Source organism: Zonotrichia leucophrys, chromosome 2 (genome assembly GCF_028769735.1).
Source record: "Zonotrichia leucophrys gambelii isolate GWCS_2022_RI chromosome 2, RI_Zleu_2.0, whole genome shotgun sequence".
NCBI classification, from domain to species: domain Eukaryota; kingdom Metazoa; phylum Chordata; class Aves; order Passeriformes; family Passerellidae; genus Zonotrichia; species Zonotrichia leucophrys.
Genome location: NC_088171.1, coordinates 10,596,690 through 10,623,091, shown reverse-complemented (window position 1 = coordinate 10,623,091; position 26,402 = coordinate 10,596,690). Strand labels below are relative to the sequence as shown.

General features: G+C 35.5%; 1 protein-coding gene across 1 annotated transcript; it reads right to left on the bottom strand.

Annotated features, from left to right (window-relative positions):
* Positions 1-12: 12 nt before the first annotated feature.
* Positions 13-26,402, bottom strand: DYNC2I1 (dynein 2 intermediate chain 1). The gene is made up of 24 exons (XM_064703914.1): positions 26,310-26,402; positions 23,730-23,783; positions 22,716-23,130; positions 22,171-22,223; positions 21,251-21,580; positions 19,301-19,359; positions 17,497-17,554; positions 15,863-15,940; positions 14,476-14,671; positions 12,799-12,901; positions 10,476-10,605; positions 9,822-9,933; positions 9,334-9,428; positions 8,866-8,992; positions 7,815-7,987; positions 7,087-7,249; positions 5,771-5,884; positions 4,602-4,663; positions 3,538-3,589; positions 2,296-2,356; positions 1,954-2,050; positions 1,583-1,714; positions 1,039-1,262; positions 13-448 (listed from the first exon to the last, which is right to left on the bottom strand). Exons 1-24 carry the CDS (start codon positions 26,322-26,324, stop codon positions 277-279), a joined length of 3,075 nt encoding a protein of 1,024 aa, XP_064559984.1. The 5' UTR covers positions 26,325-26,402; the 3' UTR covers positions 13-276.

The following is a 26,402-nucleotide window of genomic DNA, read 5'->3' as shown; positions in this document are numbered from 1 at the left end:
GAGAAACAACAGTGCAATTTATAGGAATGTATTTTTGCTATTTTTTAAAAATATATGTACATCTAGAGTACTTTCAATAATGGAACACAGCCATCATATTTTTAGTGCAATAATGGTAAATTTGATTCTGACATTTTTATGATAAAATATATTGTTTCAGTTGAAATATTGTATTGATAGTCTTTAAAATATAGTTATATACAAATTACATTAAAAATTTTTAATTGAAGTAAAAAATAAACTACACATTTTGCAATAAATTGTACAACCCTGTGTCTAAAAAGACTGCAATAAAATAGAATACAGTTTTTCAGATTCCTCAGGCCGAGGTAATGCCCACTTCTTCTTTACATACTGAATGTCTATCTCTCCAGATTCCTTGGCCAGCACAATGCCTAACAATCCATTTGTTTTTTCTGGCTCTCCCAGAAGAGTCATAGTTACAACCCTGAAATCAAAAGAACAAGGGAGTGTTTTTTAATTGAGGCAAAATAAGTAGAAATTGGTGCTTTCAAACATGTTTGTATCAGGTTACTTACAGTCAACTAAATGATTCTTATTTTCTGCTCAAGCCCCATCATGTTCTTTAGCTTTTCACCAGTTGCAACCATTTAATGTAAATATAACATGCAATTCTTCCCCCATGCATTTCTTCATCGATTTCTAATCATGGTTGTAAATTATTTCAAGCTTGCAAAAATGAACGTTTGGTTGCATTTTGCAGTACAGTGTAATAAATTTAAAATTTAAATAATTAAAAATTTTAAAAAATTTAAAATTGTAGGAATTTCTCCAAAAGCTAGCAATGTGTTGCTACAATTAACAAGGATACAAGGAAAACTTTTAGTTGGAGGGATATTCAGCAAGGTTTACTTCAGCTTAGGGAAGACAGTCAAAATTTAGCTCACTGTAGTTTGTTTCCACACCTTCAGTAGTTCACAAAATCAGAGTTAGAAAAGCAAATTCTAATGATCATTTAAAATCAAGCGAAGAACCCATGCAGCAATATTAATATTTTGTTAAAAAGAGAGTACATACCTCTCTGATGGCATCATCTGCTTGGCCACAGGAAACAAATCATTTTCCAGAAGATCCCAAATGTAAATATTGGATGATGCATCCAGGACAAAGAACACAGCAGGTCTTGTCAAAGCCCACTGCAGGGCAATAATTGGCTGGCCCTTTGTGCTGCCATTCCACTGCATCAGGGGATGCTCTGATGTCATCTGGTGTAGTCTAATGCTTCCATCTGAACAGCCAACCTACACCACAGATAAAAAGAAAATACCTTTTGGAACAAATGAACAAACAGACCAAACTAAACAAGATATAAAAAGTGGTGTTTAGGTACATGGCTTACTGCTGGACTTGGCAGTGATAGGTTAAAGGTTGGATTTGATGATCTTGGGGGTTTTTTCCAACCAAAATTATCCTCTTATTCTATGATTTTTTTTGTCACCTTTCATGGCAGATTTGAATTAGTGAGGTAAATCTACTAACACATTAGTTAAATACATCAAATTAGAAATACTCCCTCAGCAAGTAATTAAAAAATGAAACTTCTATTAAAATGTTTTCATACCAAAAATAGTGGCTTTCCAAAAGGGAAGAAATCAATTGCAGTGATGCTTATTGATCTCAGTCTGCTCTCCTGGGGCCTGAATAGCTTTGGAACAACTTTTAAATCATGTCTTGTACCATGGCCTACCAGACCCTGTGAACAATGTAAAGAAAATTAATTAAACAAAACAACAAAAAAGTTGCATTATTGGTATTACAGGAAAGAGTTAAATGATTCATGAGCTGATACTTTAAAAGATCCTTAATAGCTAACAAATTTTAGTAATATGGGCTCAAATTATAAATTTTACACAGTCTGCTGGTAAAATTCCAACTAAATAAGGCAGCTTCTAAACCAAAAAACTAACAATGAGATGAATTCCAGGTACTCACAATGTTTGTTCCAACAATGAAGTGATTGGGATTAGAAGACAGAAATTTAATAGTCAGTGTCTGTGGCACTCTCTGGCTAATATCCTTTGGGAAAAGGCTGAAGAAAATGGCAAAGGCAAAGATGCATTAACACAGGGAATTGTCTCCTAAAGCTGTGCAAGTACATACAGAAACTCTTCATCTAAAATGTCTATGATTAGATCTAGGAAGAAATTTGTATTAAAAAAAACACAAACAGAAAATAATGTTAAATATATCTTATGCAACAGCAAATTAGTAAAGCATAGGAAAAATTAGCTTTGTGAAATAACATGTAAAATTGTAATGCCCCAGTTCTCCTACCTGTTACTCAATTCCATAGTTGAGCTATGTACTAACTTCACCTTCCCTCCAGGAACTAAACCTAAAATTATGAAAAAATATTATTTGAACTGATTTAAGCACTTTGCATTAAAAAAGTGCAAGCAATAAATTAAATCGTAAGGTAATAAGTAAAAGGATATTTCATAATTAGTTTACTGAAGATACAGCCTTTGACATGTAAGAATCTTACACCATTCAGAACTCTTTGCTTCAGAATTCAAATCTGAAGAGTTACAGTCTTTGACAGAAATAGAAACATAGTTACACTTTTCTTTTTCTGCACTCTCTAAGACTCAATTCTAGAAATGTTACTTAGATCTTTGACAATAAATTATAGGTATGAGATAGTGCAATAATGCATCCACAAAGTTGGTCTATGTTAGTTGTTAACAGAGAACAACCTAAATAATGCAAATCCCTCAAAGAAAAAAATGTTTTGAAGAAGAAAAAGTTTTACTGACTTTGCAGTAAAAATGTGTCAACACCTGACCACAGCTTTAAAATGTACCTCTCCACAGACATAATACCCAGCTTTAGCAGCTTAGTATAGCCTGACATTGCACATGAGCTTATAGGAACTGATCCAAAATTCTAGTTTGTTCATTGTTTATTTATGTATTTTCAAATGTATACCGATTTTAGTCACAGCCTTTTCCAGTTAGGTAAGCATGTAAGTGTAAATTTGTTTAAAGAACAAAGAATGTAATTTTCTCCATTTACATAACTAAAAATGGGCTGAATGGACTTGGTTTTTCAGTGTTTCCATGGAAAACTTCTAAATTAAGTATCTTATCTAAAAACGAGCTTTCAGGACAATTCTCAAAATGGAGACACAGGCAACAACAAAAGCACTATAACAGGTTTGGTTAAAACTAAAGTACAAAGAGGAGGACAAAGACATAAAACCACATATTCTTTGAAAAAAAAAACCTGTTGACAACTCAGAAAACTACTCTGACATTGAAAGAAATATGGCTGTCCAGTGGCAATTATCAATACAGAATTAGCAGATGAGATTTAGATAGCAGTGAAAATTATTCTCCTACCTAACCAGTAACCCCAAACATCAGCTATGAATTATTCAGAATAAATGTTTTCCTCAGTAATTTCACCTTCTTCTAAAGTACTTATTGACATCACTGACTCTTCCTCTCTCTTTTAACTTCATAGTCTCAAAATTGGAGCATTTTATTCTACCTCTAACAGTAGTACAGTACTCACCTAAGTCAGTTTGTGAACCAGCTAGATCTGCTTTCTGCAATTCAACAACCACCTGAAAATCAATATTTAAGATTAATAAACAATCAATATTTACCAGAATTTAAAGTTTTAATTGTAAGTAATAACTCTAAAGGGCTGTTTGGAGAGGCAGGTCTAACATTACAATGATTACAGGTAGATTCTCTACTCCCTGCCAATGTCTGTAATTCTAAAAATATCTTCACATGCCTGCTGGATGTTCCTGATGGAAAGCACAATATGGAAAGCTACATTCTACACTAATTGCTAGTTGGCATCTTGTTGGTTTGGTCAGTTACAAAAAACCCACTTTAAACAAGGAATTGTAACACATTTCCTGTGCTTTCCTATCCATGAATAAAATTAACTACACATGAAATAAAAAGGGTAGATCATTTGGCCTGAATCTGTTGCTACTTAAGTTACCAAAGTAAGTTAAGGCTTTAAGGAACTTGATTACTGACACAGATGTGAAATACTTTTATTCCTTATTATTCACAGGTTCAGCAGCTGAACCAAAGCTGCATCAGGTAAAAAAAACACTTAAACATGTGATAGAAGAGTTGTCAAGTCAGTAATTAAAAGCAGCAGACCTAGTGCTTTCCTAACCATCATATTTTAGGCAGGGAAGGGAAATCTTATTCTCTGATATTAATTTTTTATCTCTTTAACATTTGTTTTATATAAATTAGGAATTTAATTTCTCCCCTATATTCAGTATCATCTCTGACACCACTGTGATTTTAAAATTAAAGTAGGTGGGTGAAAGATGACTGAGGACAATAATGGAGTACTGGAAATATTTGAGCATATTTTTTTAAGTAATACAATTTATTGCCTTTTTTCATGAATTCATGTACCTGTTATTACTTTTGCCAAAAGATAACATTAGGGGTCAGATCAAAACTTTAAGGAGAATTCCAACAGAATGGTTAGTGTTGCTGTACTTTTCAGGGAGGCAATTCTCCTAAGAAATTCTGAATTTGGGTTATTGTATTTGAAGTATTTTATTACACATTATACTCTCTCTTTTCATGCATACTCACCCACATATTGAGGATTCCATTTTCATCCATTGAAGCTATCTGAAATGGAGGGCTTGACATTTCTATAGAAGGAATGGCAACAATTTATATTCATACACCGACCTCCCTCCTGAACAATAGCAAAGGATTTGAAACATTTCCTACATTAATACCTCCTCTGAAACTTCTACAATCCTCTCATTTGCATAAAAATGGAAAGTGCTCTAATTCTACCAAAGGAAAAAGAAGGCATGAAACTTTCTTTACTGACAGTGGTTGAAACTTTCTTTACTGACAGGGTGGTCAAATATTGGAGCAGGTTTCTTAGAGAGGTGGTCAGTGCCCCAGGCCTGTCAGTGTTGAGGAGGCATTTGCACAATGCCTTTAACACATTTTAACTTGGTCAGCCCCAAACTGATCAAGCAGTTGGACTGGATGATCCTTGTAGGTCCCTTCCAACTCAAATAGTCTGTTCTATATGGTCTAGGCTGGTCTATTCCAGTATGTGCAGACTGTCCTACCAGAAAGGCAAATGATCTCAGTCTGCATCTTTTTTAAAATGTCTGGATTCTGTGTGGACTTTGGAAGGGAACATAAAGTGAAACAGATGGAATCTTGTAAAACCTGCAATAGGCAGCACATTTCTTCAAACCACTGTGGATTTCAAAGTACAAATCTGCAATGGAAGTGATAATGTCTTCCCTAGCACACTGTCTGAGAATTTGAGGATGTGAGGATTAGAGTTTCTTTGCAAAGGTTGGTCATAAAAAGAATAGGCAAAAGGCAAAGGAAAAGCCACCAATTACACCCACACATTTGAAGTGCTTTCAGCTATAAGCAAGTTGCTCCACTGACTCAGACAGGGACTTTTTTGGACATTAGAAAAGCACTAAGACTCTTCCAAACACAGTTTTTGAGTGATAACTGGTTTTATCATGGAAATTCTGCTTTCTTCTGTCTAGAAAGCAGAATTTACAACAAGCACAGCCACATCTGATGTGAAGCTGCACTGAATGAACACTACATAAAAATGAGAGTAGAAAACAAACTGCAATTGATACTACAGACAACTTAAGACTGGGATTATAAACTGGATTTTGGCTATGCTAAATTTGTTTCACTAGATACCTAAAGAAAGGCTCAGATGCTTAGAAGAGCAGTTTTGATGCTTAGAAGAGCAGTTTACATACCCTCCTGATAAGAGAGGCTTGAGAGCCCATAACTGTGGTCACTGCTGAGAGAAGTTGAGACAGGTTCCACTGCCAGTATGGGAGAGGTGTGGCTGACTGAGTTTAGAATGCCATCTGTAAATGAGGATAATGACAGTTAAACACAGTACTTTCCACAAAAACCAACAAAATCTTAGTTACTCTTCAGCTTATGGGAGAATGATGACTACAAAGCAAGAATGGCAAATAATGAACTTTGCACAAGTCTCAAACACAATATGCAAACTGCTAAATTACCAAAATACTACCAGATAAATCAGTGTTCCAATACTTCTATTCACTTCTCATTTTCCAGGTGACTGATGCACCATTTATGCCACTGTATCAGACATTTCATTAAAATCTGCCATTTCAGGGTTAGCATGGAAAGAATTATTTCAAGCTCCATAAACAATAGAGGTAGAAATAAATCAGTGTTTACTATAAAAGAAGACAAAATTGAAGAATAATTACTCTATCCTGAAAAATCCTGAATCAGTATTTACCACAAGAGAATATGTATTTGCCCTTTAGTATCATTTTAAGGCTAATGTATGTTTAGAGTAATTTCAGTGTGTGTTCTTTGTCAGATACTCCTGATTTCTGGACTTGCCCTGTGCACTGAACTTAATCTCATTTAAGACTGAAGGCATTAAAGCTTCCTAAGTACCCAGCATTAAACCTGCCTGCTTACATAAGCTACTACATGAAACTGTACACATCCATTTGACCAACAGCTTGCAACAGAAGAGCAAGCATCTTTGACCTACTAAAAAAAAATTAAAAGTCTATCTATAATCAACTACTGTTTACTTTTACATGGCTGCTGCAATTAGAAACATTTGTGAAGAAAAGAGGATTTTGTAAATGTGTGTAGTGGGGTGTTTTAGAAAACTGATAGTACTACAGCCAAAGTTAAATCAGAAAATCACAGCATGGTTTGGACTGGGAGGGATATTAAAGATCATCTCATTCCAACCACCAGCCATGGGCAGGGACACCTTGTGCTGGACCAAGTTGCTCAGAGACTCATCCAGCCTGGCCTAGAACACTGCCAGGGATGGGACATCCACAACTCCTGTGGGCAGCCTGTGCCAGGGTCTCACCATTCCCACAGGAAAAAATGTCTTTCTAATAACTAACCTAAACCTACACTCCTAATAAAATTATTTACAAAACTATTGCTGTATGCTAATCCTCACGCTAGGATATCTTGCATGAATGTTACAGAAACATCAAGACTTAGGTGACAATTTCACTGTGCACAAAGTGCCTGACCAGGATGCACAGATGCTCACCTGTGGAAAATGTGGGAACTCTAAATGTCCACTCAGTTTCTGAGATCATCACACAAGGGTGCATTCTTGAGTCTTCACGAAGATCCCACACCAACAATGAACCATCTGCTGTTCCAGCAAAAACTAACGTTGCTTTACTGGGACTAAAGCAGCAACACGTCACCTGTAAAACAGTAAAAGCATGCAGAGTTGACATTATGATAAAGATCAATGGTTTGATGAGCCTGAAATAGGTTTGTGAGCATGGGAACCCAGAAAATATAACTCACATGGGTTTATGGCAGAAGGGACATGTATCTTAAAAGGGAAGTAGGATATAAGACCTTCAGCAGGCCTTCCCTTTTCAAAATAGTCATTGTGTAATCTGCATCTACTGTCACAAAGCTGAATGAGGTGACTCAAATGAATGGGAATGATGAGTAGGGAGAAGTCCTAACAACATCTGAACCAGATGTTTTACTTCCATTCATTCTTCCATTCATTAGCCATGAAATAGAGTCAAAATTAAACAATCCAAACAACCAACAAAACACCATGACCATCACTACAATCTGGTTCTGAAGCACAGAATAGAACAAGAACAGTCTTTGTTCACTAAGCTCAAATGTGTTTCTCAGAAGATAGATGGCATATTTTGAAGCAACAGAAAAAAAGACCCCATGTAAAACTAAAATCTTTAAATAAAGTCTTGTAATTGATGGACAATATACGGTGTTATTAAAACATACCTCAGAATCACATGTTAAAACTTTCTGAGGACTGGAGGGCTGCCAGATGTTCCAAACACATATAAGGCTCTTCCTGCTCAGCAAACCCACATCTGCCTTTTCAGGTAATCCATGAGCAGAAAGCAGTGTCTGCCTCTGAACTTGGGAGACATACAAGCAGGAGATTTTTCGGCCTAAACCATTAAAGAAAAAGCCAAGAAAGAAAAGCAATAAATGAAAAAGCATATTCACTGCAGATGAAAAAGCATACTCAGCTACTATAGCAACAAACAAACTAAGATGCAATTATGAAGAATATTTCTATTAACACTGTGTTGCTTTTTAAACTATACAATAAAAAAGTAGGGACTAGAGAAGGAATTCAAAACACTAGAAGTAGGAAGCAAAAAGGAAGAGTCAAGAAATTAATAGAATAATTATTCTGGGCATAAGCAAGCCAATCTGATCTGATGCCAGTATTTATACTGAAAATTAATCTGAGTGTCAAACAGGAAACAGCACAGGCCAGGCTTTTTTGGTTTTATCTCCATCTAACATAATGCTGTTAGATGATGTAGGGTTCTGTGTTATAATAGACCTTCCTAACATAATTACAGATGCTCTATTTTTCACTTTTCATCTCAACAGCTATTGTTTATATGGAGAAGATATAATTGCTTTACAAATATATCAGGCCACAGTATCCCTGTTGAATAATCTGCCTTTATTTGTAACTTTGGCCCTACTGTCAGCATAAAGAGCCCAAACAAAATTACATCCCTTGGAATGGTCCTTCAACAACAGGAATAAGAAATTACAAAATTACACCCATTATGTTAATTGCTGGCTTTATTTCTGGTAGGAAGAGATGGAATATATTTCTTGTAAGATGCTCTGATGTTCCCTATGTGAAACCAATCTGATTAGTGCAATAAAAAAGAAAGCGAGGTTTACATCCTCTGTGTATCCTGATATGTGCTGTTTGCACAGTAATGACAAAGAACATGGCACTTTGCATAAGAAAGAAGAGATCATTCTGTACACTAAAAGGTGTAGAATAAAGTTCCCTTACCATGGAGGAATGGCTGGTTAGTATTTAACTGGAAACAGCTATCACTAATAGACAGACTGGTTTGTCGAGATCTTAGTTTCCTGGGTTGTGTTGCAACTTGATCTTCCTCTAGCAAAACAGCAATCACCTTTCAAACATAATTACATTTATAGAAATAAAAGGGTCATCTTATCTGCCAGCTTTGCTATTTGTAGCTTTCTAAAGTTACATGGAATAATTTCATAAAACTTTTATCAACTGTCTTGTTAATTTTGTAACTTTGCAAATACAGCTTTACAGACATAAAAGTTGCACAGCTCTGATTCCATTCCTTTGCAGAGAGATTTTTCTCTTTGATAACAACTATTATTTAAGTAATTCATTTAAATTAGTCAGAACAAGAACTGTAAGTGATTTATCACACTTTATTTATGCACACTGGTATATTTATGCAACCAGCTGAAAGGGATATTAAGGATGTAAGTGTACCTGGCATGCAGACCGGAGAAAATTTGCTAATCTTTGTGAATCAATTTTAGGTGTTGGAGCTCCATTCACTGATGTATTCTGGCTGTTTATGGGACCTATGAAAAACAGAAAGACAAAAAACCAAACCTGAGGCTTCAAAAGAGAATCAGTTAAGAAAAGTGTAAGGACAATTTAATTTTTGAGCAAGAGGAGAGTGGCAGGAATCAACTTCAGAAATAACAGCGTTGAAGGACAAGATCTGTTGGAGACTCATTTCTGCTGCCAATAGAAACATCAAACCAGAAGGAAAAATTATTTCTGCCACTTATTTTTCATACTTTCCACATGAAGAGGATTCAGAACAGAACAGCCTATGTCAGCCTATGTGCCTATGTCAGCTTGCTATCAATGCAACCTGCCACTGTACAGATTCTCACAAGTAATGGATACCAAAGAGAAAGTTTATATGACATGCACTTATCTATGAGTAAGATTAAAATGTTCTTCACCTCCAGATACAAGAGCACTTTCTCCTGGATGCTGTGTCCATTTCTCCAATGTCTCAACTTCCTCAGTCTGAATGTCTCTATCAAGGTTGTCCTCATTACACTGAACATATGCCTAAAGTAGAAAGATTAAATTGTCAATATATGGGGTGGCACAGCTAAGACTGACAGCATACAACTGAATAGGACTCAGTAATTTTAAAACTGAAATTTAAAAAAGCTCAGCCTCTTCTGTTTGTGAATTAAGATCTGAGCACACTGACACACTGTCACTATTTCATGCATGCACATTTTACCACATTTCACACCAAAGTGCTAAATAAATAATATTGCAAAAATACAGAATGTCTTCCATGGCATGTGAACACCAAACCAAGCATATCTGGGGACACTGAGACACAGACAGGGAAAAAGCCCTTTAGAAAATGGGGAAGGAAAATGAGAGAATCATCTTCTAATACAGAAAGGAAATTGCCTGTCTGGACAAAAGTTTTGAAATCATTGCTTTATAGCAATTAAGGCTGAGAGATCAATATGATTAATTTATTACCTTATGTGCTGGTAGCTTTAGCAACTTTGTTTTTTAAGGAAAATTCTTTTCCAGAAGGAAAATCAGCCCTTTGAGGATTGAAACATTGCTAGGTATTTGTTACACACCTGCTTAGTGTTCATTTTACCAAAATTCCTGATATACATGTCGTACTCATTGACAGGGGGCAAATCCAGTAGTGAAAAACTAACTGAGAAATCCAGGTCAATTAATGGGAGAAGTTCTGAAGTCCGTTTTCTTCAGGATGAATTACAAGAGAGAAACACAAAAATGGTTAAGAACAAATATTTGGTAATCCTAAAGAATGACAACCTGATTTTATATCTAACAATGCTTTAATCTATGGGAATTGAAGTTGTACCAAAATTAATTAGCAGATAAAAATGTAACAATAGAAATACATAGACTATTGTTTAGAGTTTTCATTTAATGTTACATTGAGATAATGATCATATTTGAAAATGCAGTACTAATTGCAAATGGCAAATGTCAAATGGTTTATTACTAAAGCCAAACTATCAAAAGCTCAGCAGATAATCTTGCCTAAGTATTCCAAAGCTGTTCTGTGAGGTAATAGATGAATGTCTCTTTCTTCTATAGGTAGGATAGTGGCTAATTCTCCTAAACTCATTTTATTAACTCACATCTCTCATATGTGTACATGCTCTATAAAGATCTAGTATGCTCTAGTATGATCTAGTATAATCTAGTAAGATCCTAGCTTTGTTACACATTTGTAGGAAAAGACTGACAGTCCTTGTCACAATTCACACAACTATCTATCTACTTTAATGCCATAAAACTGTTAAGATATTTCATTTCTAGCGTGAACTGCATGAATTACACAAAGATGTCTGCTTACAAGTCAATTACAGGCTCTTGCTGTAGTACAGTCTTTGATAATTAGACAATTTTTGCAGTCTCCCTTTCTCTCTCCTGCATTTGCAGGTTGTTAATGTACTTAAAAGTGATACATAAATACAAATCAGATAAAATTATGCATCTATAGCAATTCCATATCTAAACACTCTTGCAGATGCATTTTCTAGTTACAGCTTCTTGCTGAGGCAAGATGTCATTTGAAGAGACAAGACTAGAATAAACAAGAGCTAGAATTTCATCAGTATTTTAAAGTGAATTTTTCTTTATGCATAAGGACAATTTTCACATCTCCTTTTTGCTACTTGATGACATCTATTGCATATTCTTAGCCACATTTTACTTTAACTTGTGCTTCATAATGTATCATCATCTCCTCACAAACATGGGCATAGATTGCTGAGATATAACTCAAACATATAACATTTGCTTACTAGTTTCAAAACTTAATGATACATGCAGATAAATCCTTAAAATAAACTAATGAGTTTGTACTTATAATTTACAACTCCCAAGTGCCAAAAATTATTTATGGGAAGCTTTCAGTCTATTTACTGGTAGTAATGTATTATCACAACATTGAATTCCACAACCCCTTCCTCTTCCCATGAAAATGCTCATTATCTTCAGGCTGTGTATGCTGTCAGCATGCACACAGGGTTATAAACATAGTCATAATCAGTCATGGTACTTAATCAGCAGAGGCTGACAAACATTCCAGAAGGCAATTCTCCAGAGATGCCTTTGTGAGTTTCTTAATCTGTCTCTACAGACCAGAGAGGAAGCCTAGACAATGAACTTGTGTAAAATTTGAGTATATAGTTTAGGCAATGTGAATTAAATAACTCAGACAATAAAATCTCCCTTATGTGAAAATTAGCCAGTGATGTGAAGACATGAAGCAGTGGAGTCTGGCATTAACAATAACATTTAATAATCTTGCATTAAGCATTCAAACATTGTAACAGAAAACTGGAGATATATACAGTGCTTCAGACAAATTTGGAGCTTCTGTCAAGTTCCACAAAAAGCAGGCATCAATTTTTTTCTTTAAAATACACAGATGTCTTAGGTATCTCAAATCTAGATCAATTTTAGATCAGCAATAACATGTTTTTACAGCAATAGATGTTATCCCTGAAAGGGAATGTGCTTTTATAACAACTACATGCACCATATATTCTTGATTATTTCAATAAGTTACAGTTCTGCAGAGACCTGATGGTAGTTTAAAGGCTTGCTCTTTAGTACTTTAAGTCAATATCTAATTAAATGACTGAAGCACTAAATAAAGAAATTACAATCCTGGCAACAGGTTCTGTAATAAAATGAGGCACACAAACTGATATATAAATACATTTCTCTTACAAAATTACTTGTAGCAATACCTGTAAATTATATATACTTAAAAACTAATTACTGCCAGTTAATAAAGTATTTGATTCCATAAGACTCAAGTTTATAAAAGTCACATACTTTAAACATAATGAAAAAAACTGCATCTCACACAGTGAGCTGCCATTTTTTGTGGATTATTTAAAATACACTTACTTCTGCTTACTGGCCAAACTTCGGCTGCTTTGTCTTTGGTTTGCCATTTGGAAATCCATGAATATTCCACAAAAAGAGCTTCTGACAGAAGAATCTTGCCTTTCTGTGATATTGTAAAACACAGTGTTACAGTTCACACTTAAAAGTGCATGAAAATGTTAAGCAGTAAGTCTAAAAAGCAGCAGATTTGTTACAACACAGCTACTGAAAGTTCCTGGTTCACATGTTACACAAGGGCTCTGTCACCATTTTCAGTTTAACATCAGAAATGGGCCAGCATATACAATGGTTCTTTATCAATCAATTCACAATGACTGACCATTGTCATTTTTACTTTAGAAGACTTGTGCAGAAAGTGTCTCTTTCTTTCTCTTGCCATCAGCAGGTGCTTTGTTCCCCTGTGTACAGTAAAACACTCTGATCAATTCTAAAGATTGCATTCAAGTCACACAGACTTCACCATGTGCACACTACACCTCTGAGTAAGAGCTCAGGTAGAGGAGAACCTCACCAACACAGGCTTAACTAATATCCTTAGATGAATTAGGAAAACATTGAAAACTTCCTTGAAAAGCCACAGTTAACAGACCAACTACAACAACTGATGTCACATCTGTCTTACTCCCTTTCCTGGCTGGGTTGTAGCTAATTGACCTTAAGATCCAATTTCCACTCAGGACTAGTGGTGCTTCTCTTCCTCAAAGGATAACTGCCTCTTTAGGCAATATTGTAAAATGCTTTTTAACTTATAAAAATAATTGCCAGACTGATCAACCACCATTTTAAGCAATTGAGATCAAAAGTTCATCAAAAAAAGAATGTGTTGTGCAATTAAGAATAAACCACCAAGTGTTAAAATTCTGAAATTTAAAAATCTCTATTTATTCTGTATTTTTCACTAGATAAATAATAATTGCCTAAATCTTCTGCAAGAAGAAATTCACATTACAGTATGCTGGTTCCTGCTGCAATGACCATTAACTGAAATCTATTGACAGAGACTCTTCTAGGCTGGGAAAGACCTTTAAGGGATACTGTAAAGACTTACAGGAACTTCATTTTATTCTTCCTTTTTGTAATAACTTTGAACCAGACTAAAAAGCTGTTTAATATTCTTTTGCACAATGATTCTATGTGGTTGTTCACTTCAGTGCAGACTGCAAAGGAAAACAACAACTGTACTTAAATAAGCAGCTCTGGCACTCACAAGAGTGAGATCAACTGAATTCCAGACATTTCAGAAAGAGCTTGCATTTAAAAGTGATAAAATGCTATATATTTGAGTAGTATTGATATTTTTCTTGCCTTGCCTCCAGAAGAGTTGCTTCAACTTTGCTTAAAAGAAAAAGGTGAATTTAATGCCAGCGGAAGGCCCAAAATGTTCCAGCACTCCTCAAGTTTTCAAAATCCAGACTCTCATATGCTCCTCTTACCCAAAATAAGATGTATTAAATGTCAGTCTGTACTTTTTATATTTCACAATTTCAATGATTAGTAATGCCTGTGAATCATTTAGTAATGTGGACGTTACAGTGCTTACCTCAAATCTACATGATTCATCCTGAGGACCAGATTTTGGTCTTTAGGCAGACTGTTAGAGAAAGTGGCCAGCTGACTTGTAAGTTGTATGTGTTACTCATACATTTAATATAAAAAGGCTGGTATCTAGTCACATACCCATGACTGGCTCCTTTTTTTCATTTTCCAGTTTCTTTGGCAATGGATTAAAAATTCTATCATTTTCTTCAATAATTGCTCTTTGAATTTCTTCAATTTCTGATGTTCTGGAAGACTGAACCTCTCTTAGATTTTCTTCTGCATCTTCTACTTCACTACTTTTGTCTTCATCATCTTCAAAATCATCTTCATAGACCTTTGAAAGTAACAGAACTTCCAATACTTGGTAAACACAAACTATAGATGCATTTTTCAAGATCTTTTACAGAAATTATAAAACGTCAAAATAAAAACCTTGTACAGATATCTATAAATCCTCTGATTGAAAGGCATTCTAAAATAACTGATGGAAAGAAAACAGCATCTTTTGATTCTGCAGTACAGAACAATCTGATCAATTCTAAAGATTGATCAGATAATATTCTAATTATTCATAATTATCTTTAACTATTAAAATTACTGCAGTAATTTTAATCAAGAGAAGATAATCGCTGTGTTGTTCTACAGTGCCCAAAATAGTCTTTTTATTTAATATCCTAGATTAGATACTTTAAGTTTAGGTGAATTATGTGTTCAATGGTATAAATGTGTCAGGGATGTATGAAATTGATTATTTGACAGTTTTAATTCAAGCTGTCCTTTAATGGCAGGCTCACATTTACTAAACTGCCACACTGCCTGTCTATGCCTAAGGGTCATCCTTTAACAAATTCTCAAACTAAGACAATTCATGTCACGCTAAAATAATCACCTAACACTTATGAACAAGTCTTAAATGTGCTTATTTCTGTTCACTGAGTGGTAAAGGGCTACTGCAGTGACCAGCTCAACAGTGGAAATCATCACTCCTGACATGAGTGGAGATGAATTCTACTCTCACTGAACAAAGATGATTCTAGTTCAGCTCAAAATGAAAGCACATCCCACACAGTCTTGTGTCTTAATAACTCTAAAGTAGACAAAATAGAGCTAAAAATAGGGAATTCAATGAAACAAATTAGTAAAGTGAATGCTGTGTGTCAATACCTTTTTCCTATGATAAATGAGCAGGCTTTTTTATATTTTCTATCTGAAATTATTAGCTCTGATTATTTAAGTAATTCAGCATTCTTCACAGAAAGTCATTTAAATAATTGAAATCCACAAAGGCAGAGAAAATATTTTGTGAACACTTCAACTGAAAAAACAAAACTAACTAAATATATAGCAGAGAGTTTCTACATAACATTTTAATTACTCACTATCTACTGTTAGCCACATTAAGGTCACTGTCACCAAAAAGTAACTAAAAGCCATGTAACATCCTGTTTATTTCTGTGAACAAAGTTACTCTCTATTTTGATACTTAAGAATTACTTCAGACAGATAGCTGTATGCTTTTACTTACTTCAAAGTCATCTTCATAATTGAGTGAAAAATCCTGAAGTTCTGTGTCTGGATTAGAGATGTGTGTATCTTTCATTTCCTAAATCCAAAAAACAAACGAAACCATTAAATAATCTTCCCCCAAAAAAATCTCTTATCTGCCAAATCTTAGCATACAATAGATTAATAGTTGCTATTCTCAGATATTTCTACATTTTCAAGCAAATATATAGCATGAAGTTTATAGATAGTTTACAGATAATTATATTATCAAGCACTAATAGCTGAATTAAACTAATAGTACAGGAAGCAAAACAGAACTCAACTTTATCTTGGGAAGATCAAGTCTTTTTCTAACAGTATTTTTATTGGAAAAGATATAAAAACTGCTGTGCTGCCTACAACTTTGATGGTGCTCACAACAAATAAGATTGCCCTCCCCTTCTGAGGACTAGACAAAATTATCCCTACACTAAGTTATACTGGAGGACTCACTCTTAATAAAATAGTGCAAATATTGAAACCAGGAAAGCAGAGACATGGATGTAACAGGAGAACAAGATAATTTCTATATGTAAATAATTTTGCTAACATTGAACCCTCTACTTTGTTTACATGGAATAAGATTTATGGTATCCCTGCAAGAACTTCAAATACATTTCCTTTCTCTAGATTATTAATTTGATTAAAATAATGCCATTTACTTGTGGCAACTTTCCTGGTTTCAACATTTGCAGTGTTTTATTAACAGACTGAATCCTCCAGTATAACTTCAGTTGTGAGAAATTTCTCTGATTTCTTCTGCCTGCAAGATTGCAGCAACTAATTCATATAGTTTAATTTATACAATTTTTAAATAAATCCCTATTCTATTTAGTCAGACCCCTTTAGTAACACACTCAATAAAGGTGTTTATTAGCTTTTAGGCTACTTTGTATTTTCTATTACCTATGATCATCTCAGAAAATGTCTACAGAGCTGTCAGCTTTATTAATAACACAGATGCATCTGGTACAAATATGGTTTTTACACACTAAAAACCTCCACCTGCCAGTACTGTCTGGGTTCCTACTTTCAAGAATTTATAGAGAAAATCTATATATTGTCAATACAAAACAGGATTGGGAAATTATGCTGGAATATCTTGAAGGCTGTGGCATTTGGAGCAACAAATATAAAAAAAAAAAAAAAAAAAAAAAAAAAAAAAAAAAAAAAAAAAAAAAAAAAAAAACAACAACATAGAATGCAAATCCCTGGAATTTCAGTGTCCTTGTTGAGTCAGGTCTTGAGTAGGAATTTCTCCCTCCTGTGTTGCCTCCTATTACTAATGAAGACAGAGAAGATAATGGAAAAGGAGACTAAATGTAAGAGGACTGAATTGCCTATTTCTCTCCACAAACTAGAAATGAAATTTAGGTCCTCACCACAGAAATTCAATTAAAGATGAGCTGAATCAATAAGTTGAAAACAACACAAAACTTTTTTAAATTGTTATGGTAGAGTTAGGCTGTATCTGCACAGACTGTTCCAAATAAGCCCAAGCCTATACAGCTTCAGACTTGCTGAAAATTTGGCTCTATCTGCACACGTCCATTTAAAAATATTAAAATAAATAATTTCAAACTATAAAAATCATTTCCTCTTCTTTAGTTTTACCTCTTGTCTTTTGTCCATGTCCTCTGTTTCAATGAGTTTTCCTTTATCTTTTACAGTTCTATTCAAAAAGAGAACAACAATTTTATTGGTTAACTCATAAGAAAGCACTTCTGTTTCAGTTTTGGTTTTGGGGGATTTTGTTTGTTTTAATTTTAAAAAAAAAGGGGTTTTTTTCCTGAACAGGAAAGAACAGTTGGAAATGTCCACTTAACTGGAATATTTCTACAAATATTTTTATAGATCTCTATGATACAAAAGGATAATGAAAGAACCAAGTGATTAACTGACAAAGAGTTGAGAAACTAATTTAACACCTATAATTGCATCAACAGGCAAGAGAAAGTAGTGAGGAAAAAAAATTTCATAACTCCACACATTTATCACTTGTTTTAATATCTGCAGCAAACCAGAGATGAAGATCAGGTTGGTGCAATGTGCTCAAAAGCCATAAATCAAAGACTGATTTCAAATTTGTTTTTTCATTCAGGGGTCTTATTTATGGGGACAATACAATCAGGGTCAGAGAGCAGGAGCAAGTCAACAACAAGCTTTGCTCCTCAATAATCTATTTGATTATTTTATATTTGTAGAGAGTATCAGACTTCAAGAAGAGAGTATTTTTACTTCTTATATGAGTATTTGTATCTACTGCTGTTGGGATTGACAAACATAGGAAAAGGCAACAATAAAAATGAAAATTTGGTTGGATTGTGTTATAACAAATTGGAGTGATTGAACATTAACAGTGCCTGAAGCTGAACCAGGGTTTCATGACATCTCACCAAACCCTACTGCCTTCCCTGCCAGCCAGGAATGGCTAAACTCTCCTTCCCAGCTATGCACAAACAATGACTCAGCCACAGCCCCAGCAGCAACAGCTTCAAAACATTGCCTGAATACTCAGCACTGCTGACACAGCTGAGTGCTGCTGCCAGGCAGCATCTCAAAGTGTGCATTCTGAAATATTTCATTTTTTGGTTTTGCACAGGATCACACTTCCACAATTCACTTCAGCCAAAGTGGTTTGTCCCATGCTTAACATTAACAACACTCAGCCACTGGTGGTGACTTCACTGCCTGTGTCCCCAGAAGCAAACAACCCAGATTGTATTGAGCCAGGAAGATAAACTAGGGTTTAAAAGTGAGAATTGCAACCAACCATGGACCCAGAGAATTAGACTCCAGAAAGAATTTTACAAGGCTCAAGAAATAAAGAATTCTAAGTACTCGAATATACAGGAAACTTCTCCCAGATTTCTATTTGCTAGTACTAAAACTTAGAAATATAATCATGAAATTTAACTGATCCTACTGAGGGTATCTAGAATATTTCCTTTCATATTCAACAGCAAACTTGCTATATATATAAACACAATGTTTTAGATACCATCTAGGATAGGAGCTGAATATTGATACTCAAATTAAACTAAACAACAAAATAGAGTCCTATGTAGTTCATCATGAACCTTACATGTGTCCACATGACTACATAATGAATTTCCAAATGCTAAAATTCAGCATTTCTGTCTCTGGAACTAAGTGCCCAGATTAATATATATATATGACTAAAAAATATCTCTTGCTACCCTGATGAAGAAAAATAATCAAAGGAATACAAATACATCCTTTTTCTATCTGAATCATCTTAGAGGCAACACACAGATTTTTTGCTGTACTATTGGGCCTATGAAAAAACATTATCCCCAGATATGTGAGATTAAGAATTTATGCTCATTGCTTTGGTGGTGACTGAATCTTAGTAGACACCATCTAGTATATAATTATTTTAAATCTCTGAATTTACCTTACAAGCTGATGGCTCATTTCTTCTTGAATCCTCTCCTCCTTTTTGTATTCACTGCTCTGTGAAAGAAGTCACAATATTCATGAGTCAGAAAAGCTGGGAGGGAATATGTATATGATCCTGTATTAGTAGTACTTTCATCAAACAACAAAAAGGTTGTTAATGAATTGTTTCAATTACAGACTATTTTTTATTTCAGTCATTGCTTGTAAGATGCTCTCAAAAACTGGTAGAGCCTAAGGGCTGACTTTGGAAGGCTGTGGCCAGCCTGTTCCAAAAAATTTCAGTATGAGACTTTACCAGTATGTACTACAATTCACACAAACTGGACAGAGGGACACAGAACAGTCTCAGACACTTCTAATCCCCAGTAGAGGGACTTGGATCTTAAATTCTGTATTATGCAGGTTTGCTTAAGTTTGGAAATGTATTCTGTTGTGGTGTGTTGCAATATCCTGTTTTACCTCCTCCCTTCCCCCTCGCCCCTCGCTGAGTGTGCCCTGTCAATCAGGCTAACATACCAGCAAGGCGTCGTGTGATAGGTGTCCCTAGTACCTTGAGACCCTGCCCCTTCACCTGGTTGGTGACTCACCTGTCCCCTCCCCTTCCCCTGTCCTGAGCTTAAAATGTGAATGAGACCATGTGGCTTTATTCTGTTACCAGCAGTGGCCCAGTGCAGACGTATCTGTACTCATGGAATAAACATCTGGCTACCTTCTAGCAGAATCCGCTCCCTTCTTTTCTTCACCATCGCCAGAAGCTCTCCCCTGAGGAGAACGGAGTCCTGTCTTGTGCCCAGCTGCATTCTGCCGCCAGCCAAGGTACCTCTGGGGTTAAACACCACAGTGCTGCCTCTGGCCAAGCAGCGAAGGTCAGAACTGGCCTAGGCACCATCTAACTGGTTATATTGGGATACATATTCCAATAGTATTCAATAGGTTGTTTAAGATAAAGGTCTTTATCTCTATCAGAGCAGAAACAGAAAACAAAATAACTCTGGGGCAGAAGCATCAGTGTGTGCGTTCTCTACAGCAACCTGAGTACATTTCCAAGGAAGTCACACACTGAGCAAGCCCCTCCTAGGCTTCTGTTGTCTGCTGCAGTCAGTCAGTTACAGGAATCACTCATGGAGGGCCTCTGCACTGAAAATTACTCATCTTGTCACTAGAAAATATATTTCTGAACTTCTATTTCAGAAGCTTGTACATCTTCACTCTTTAGGTAGCAGAAGAAACTACCCAAGACCATCCCGACTGTTGTATATCTATATGTCTATAGAAAATTCATTTGATTCTAAGAGTTACAAATTACTAGAGGTTCCTTCTCTTAGTCTTGTTGAGTAAATACTTATAAAAAATCAGTAAAAAATGACAAATTTTATAATATTAAAGTAATATTATATATATAACATAATATATAATATATAACATAAAATTAAGTATCTAGGATATAACATCATGCTTTCTGTTAGAGACATAAAATATATTCCATGGCTTCAGAAATGGAGGCAAACCCCACAAATATAAAGGGTTTATATTCACCTGCCTGGTTATGACTTGGATTGATGTGTTCCCTTCACAGACAACATAAAAATAGCTTCTATTAAAATCTTTTTTGCAATAAAGGCAGCCAATAAACTTCAATGGACCTCAAGCCTTATGACATCTCCACTTTAAAGTGTTTGCAAAAATTTCAAAAGTCATAACAAGAAAGAATTTTATGAATAAAAGATGTTTCTAACATATAGGCATTTTTTTTTCCTTTAAATTTTATGGAAGGAATCAATTCTGAATTAGCATACTTAAATGCAGATGTAGTGTTTTCATCTACCACTTTAGCCTCAAATTTCAGAAAGTGTTGACTTAAAATCCTAGCATTTTTATCATTCCCCTATTGACAATATACTAATAATTAAAGTAAGTGATAAGGTAATGTTTTAGCAAAACCTACCCTTAGATCATATTTCTTTCTTTCCTTTTCTCTACTTTTTACTCTCTCATCAGCTTCTGCTGCTGGCCCTTCTCTGTCTCCATGGGAAGATTTTTCTTTAGATCTCTTTGATTTATGTTTTTCTTCCTCTTCCTCTCCATAATGTTTATAACTTTTCTCTGTAGAAAGCCTCTCTTTTTCTGTCCCAGAAGAATGTTCTTTTTTCTCTCCTCTGTATCTTCTTTCTCTCTCTTTATCCAACTCTTGATGTTTCACTAACTTGCGCACACGTTCACCTTCTTCAATTTTGTAGGCCAAAAATTTTTCAATTTGCTTTCTTAAATCATTATCCTGCAAAGAGGAAAATAATATTAAATGTTTAAAAACTTATCCAAGAGAGTTCTATCTTCACAAATATATCCAGATTTGACCATTAAAATTATTGAATTTTTAAGTACCTAATCTTTGTGTCTCATGGATCTTCCAGCCATTTTTCATTTGCTATGATAACAAGTTTCAAATTATGAGATTCTGGTGTTTCTTCTAGGACACTGCACACTTTGCTCCAGAAAATTCTTTTTTCTTCACACAAAAAATTAATTCTTATCTACTAGGTGGTCTAAAGTAGGATGTACACTCATCAATTACCCTTGCAATAAGGGCATAAATAGTAGATGGAAACTTTTGATGTAGCTGTACCAAAAGCAAGCATTTTTTGCACAAAAATTTTATTTCATGTTTATTTAAAAAAAAAGAGAATAAAATATGTCCTTAAATTTGAGTAGCTGAGATATATTTTGGTTTTGTTTTGTATACTTGTCATCACCTTACTATCTATGCATCTCTTGGATTTCTTGGGAAACACAGTCTGATCCAATTTCTTCATTATTCTACAATTGTATCTTATTCTGTTATGGAAACACTTCACTAATTTCCTTTACCTTCTGTACTTTATGTCTTCTTTCTCTCTCTTCAGTTCTTGCTTTCTCCTCCTCTAGAAAACAGATGTATAAATTAGAGAACAGATTTTATAATATTCAATTCCGTACGTAATTAATTCTAGCAAGTAGAAAATAGTATTTTAGCAATGTGTTTTCTCTTACATAAGCTCTTTCTAAAAAGGAATTCTGTTGAAATTCTCTCTCCAAAGCTGGTTACTCCTTCTTCTCTCCTAATGAATCCCTCCAGTCTTGTGTCATGGTAAGAGTAATGACACGTGCTACTGATTTCAGCAACCACCCTGCAAGTGAAGGGATCACTCAGGACAGAGTCCAGGCACTGACCAACCAAACCAGTGACATCCATCCTCTCCTCAGAGGAAGGGAAACAAGCATCAGAATTTTTTTTAAGCATCAAAATAGAACATGCCAGCAGGTACTCACACCTGCCTGTTTTATCCTCTCTGCACAGATGGGGTATGGTTTCAGAGCATTCCTATCTAAATATCAAATATCACCAAGTTCAACAGCAACCCAAAGTTACTTACCCAAATGATGCCTGATTTCTCTTCTTCTGTGATGCTCTGCATCTCTTCCTTCAAATGATTTCAGATAATTTCGGGGATCTATTATCTCATATGCCTTGTGCTTTTTGTCTCGCTCTCTCTCAGTGTCCCTGTCTCTATATTTCAGTACACTGTGTTTCTCCTCCAGCCACGACTCTGGGACCTTATCTTTGTGTCTCTCTCGCTCTTCTCTCTGCTGTTCTTTCTCCCTTTCTCTCCTTTTATCCCTGTCCCTTTCACTGGATTTAAACCTCTCTCTCTCTCTTGTTCTCTCCTTGCTCTTCTCTCTGCCCCTGTATTCATGTCTGTAAGGGTTTATGTCATGAACACTCCTCTCTCTTTGCAATTTCTTCTCTCTGGGTTTTTGGTCTTCATTTTGACTCTCTAGTAGTGCTGCCTGAAATAAAATTAAAAAAACTTATTATAATTCAGCAATCTATTTTGATAGAAGTATATTAATTTGAAAAAAAGCTGGATTACTAAATATGTATTTAATTTCCCAAATGGTATTAAAATGCTGACATAGTTCTTGGCTTACTTTGTAAATAGTAACATTATATCTGTGCTTATTGAAAAAACCTAACAAACTGAATAATAATAACACATATTGGAAAACAGCTTTTAAAAAATACAACACAAATTTAATGTAAACATCAATGATGTAACTGACTGCAGCCTGAATGCCTATTTGACCAGTGGATAATGTAATTAACCAGTTTAAAAACACAAAACAAACATGATAGATGATGATAATAAATACAATAGATAATACTCATTTTAGGAAAGTGAAAATAATATATATAAAGCAGAGCTGTCACTTGGATTTGGGTGACCAAATCAGACCCCACTGACTGCTGTGTGATTACTGTAACAATGCACTATTTCCATTTATCTAATTTAGAACAAAGAGTCAACTCTTTACGTTTAGACCACCAATAAATTCTAGTGCTGTAAGGCAGCTTAACAGCAAGATTAACAGAAATAAAATAAATCCACCTTTAGATGTTTCCTAAGCTCTTCTGCTTTCCAAGTATCTTCTTTAGTTCTTTTCTAGAACAGAAAATGCAGAAAAGACTGAGTAATCAATTTGCAGAGAGAAGTAAATCATTCAACAATGAATCATATTTCTAAGGAAAGGATCAAGGTACACATGGCAAGTCTCAGTGAAAGGATCATGCAAACAATAATTTGATTTAGCTATAATACCTATTTACAGTAAACCTCACCTTCCTGGACCTGGAAGAAGCCTGAAGCTCAGACTACACGTGTAAATTGACTGCACATGAAATATTAGTATGCAGCACTGAAGGTAAAAAGCAAAAAGATAATGAAACCAATCAAAGTACACATGGTTTCACTAGAGTGCTCCCCAATAAAATAAATTCTATTTCTTCTATCTGCATTTGCAGAGCTGCTTCACTTGGCTGCTTGACTGCTGTTACAAAAACTAAATAAAAATTCATATTGTTTGAGATCACTGAGGGAAAGGAGGAATTTTAATCTATTGAATATTTAACTAGTTCATTGGGAGATGATGACCATATCCAAAGTGACATGATCAGGCTATCCTTATTCTCAAATTTAGACTTGGCAAAAGCTACTGAAGATTAACAAAATAATCACTGATAAATATGCTAATGATGAGCTGCACTGGTGGAACAAAATAAACACATGGTGCCCATTTTTTTCTTTCCTTTTGGTAATTCATTATATGGGAGCAGTATTTTAACAGTATATATATATTTTTAAATCATTCTACATGAAAAAAAATCATGGATGTTATAGAAGACTGTAATGGACTGTGACTTCTAAAGTTAATCAGAAGTCCCAAGAAAACAGAATTTGTTACAAACAGAAAGTGCCCTTTCAGTTTTATTTTCTTCTGATATTTAAAAAAGGCAAAAACCCAAAGAATGCAAATATTTACTACTGCAGAAAGTCAGATGAGAAAGTAAAAACAAAGCTGATAATTTTCTTAAGTCAAGATTTAACAAAGCCTAAGAAACTCAACAGAACTTGCATGAATGTTAAGCTGAAAGGAAGGATATTGATGGGAAGAGAGCAGAATACTCCAAAAGTAACCTATTTAAAATCATGTTTTGGATTTAGACAATATTTAGGCATGTATCAGCAAACAAAGAATGTTAATGATGTAATAGCATAAAATCAGCATGACCAACAGACAACATCAGATGAGGCTGCTTCAGATTTATTTCAAAGCTGAGGCAAAAAGCACACAGCACACACTGACAGGTGGTTCTCTGACACCCAGTAATGTGCATCTGTCACTTTTCTGGGATCTGCAGTTTTCACCTCCCCACCACAACCAGAGGTGCTTCTGTGTGTGATTTTCCACTTAAATCTCTGCTTTTGCAGAAGTATAATAAATAAACAGGGAAAGTGAGATGTTATATAAGGGGTTGAGCCCTTTGTCCCCCTGTAAGAAAATGTCCACACAATAATGTTTCAAACAAACTTGCAAAGGATTTATTGAGCTGTCTCACCTGTCTGCTAATTTAGAAGTACTTATATACTCATTTAAATCCAGATTAAGATTTGTTACTTAAATGATACCAGGGTTTAGCTTAATTCATCCACCTGAGAGCATTCATCTCACATGAAATGCCACACATTTACTGAACTCAAAAAGTTCTACAAACATTTTTACCAGTTAAGAATCTGTCCTTTAATCTAAAGATAAAGCAGTGGAAAAAGAAACCTTGTTGCTTTAGATAAACTTTGAAAGAGATCGACAGGGGTTTGTTTCTTCACTCATAACTAGAAAGATGTTTTCAGAACATAATGTTTTTAACCAATTTAAGAACTCAGTTAAATGTGATTCTAAAGAAACAGAAGAGCAGTAAGACAAAATTCTGTCTTTAATTTTTAAGCCAGAGAAAAGTACTTTATTTTTTGCATGTAAACGTTTATCTTTCTGATTTCCAGTATGAGAAATAAGAAAGCTATGAGAGCTCTCAAATAGGCAAGAGCAGGATGACAGAAGCAGCCAAAGGAGGGTTCCCCTCTCCGTGTGGCTGCTCCTGCCTCTGGCTCTCTGGCACTCCCACAGCGACAGACACACCTGAGATATTTCGGATCAAAGTTGAACTTTTCCATCACAGCTCACCCTTTTGGCACGCCTACTTCAGCCAGTGAAAACGTCACCCAGTCATTGCTGCTAGCGCGTCATGTGGTTTTGTTTCCTTTATTCCGCACTTCTACAAACCTTCAATAATTTAACACCTTAATGCAGAAGTTACGTGTGTTCCCGAAGAACTAAAGCACGGCAATTAGCGGTTACAGGAACATCAATTATTAAACACGCTTTTATCGAGAAGGTGAAACAAGGGGTATTTCCGTAACCAGCTATCCCCTTCTGCAGGGGGATGTGGGGCGGTAGAGCCTCCCCTCAGCCTCGGGATAAGGATTCCCTCTTGCGGGGGGATTCACCGCCGTGCCGACCAAACAAAGCGCCCCGGCCGGCCCCAGCAGAGCCGCGGGGGTTCTCGGGGGCAGCAGCCGAGGCTGCGGCGCTGTCCCCCGGCCCTGCCGCGCTCTCCCGGCGCTGCCGCTCACCTTGTCCCCGTCCATGGGGCCGGGAGGCCGCGTCCGCCGCCGCGGGCCGGGACCGGCGCTGCGTGCGGGCCCGCCCGGCAACCAGGGCCGGCA

What these genes read in the sequence shown, in the direction of transcription:
- DYNC2I1 (XM_064703914.1), bottom strand. An exon ending in AGTTTGGCCAGTAAGCAGAA is followed by an intron (nt 10,606 to 12,798) that starts GTAAGTGTATTT and finishes TTCATCCTGAAG; the next exon opens with AAAACGGACTTCAGAACTTC. An exon ending in TTCTCCGGTCTGCATGCCAG is followed by an intron (nt 8,993 to 9,333) that starts GTACACTTACAT and finishes TATGTTTGAAAG; the next exon opens with GTGATTGCTGTTTTGCTAGA.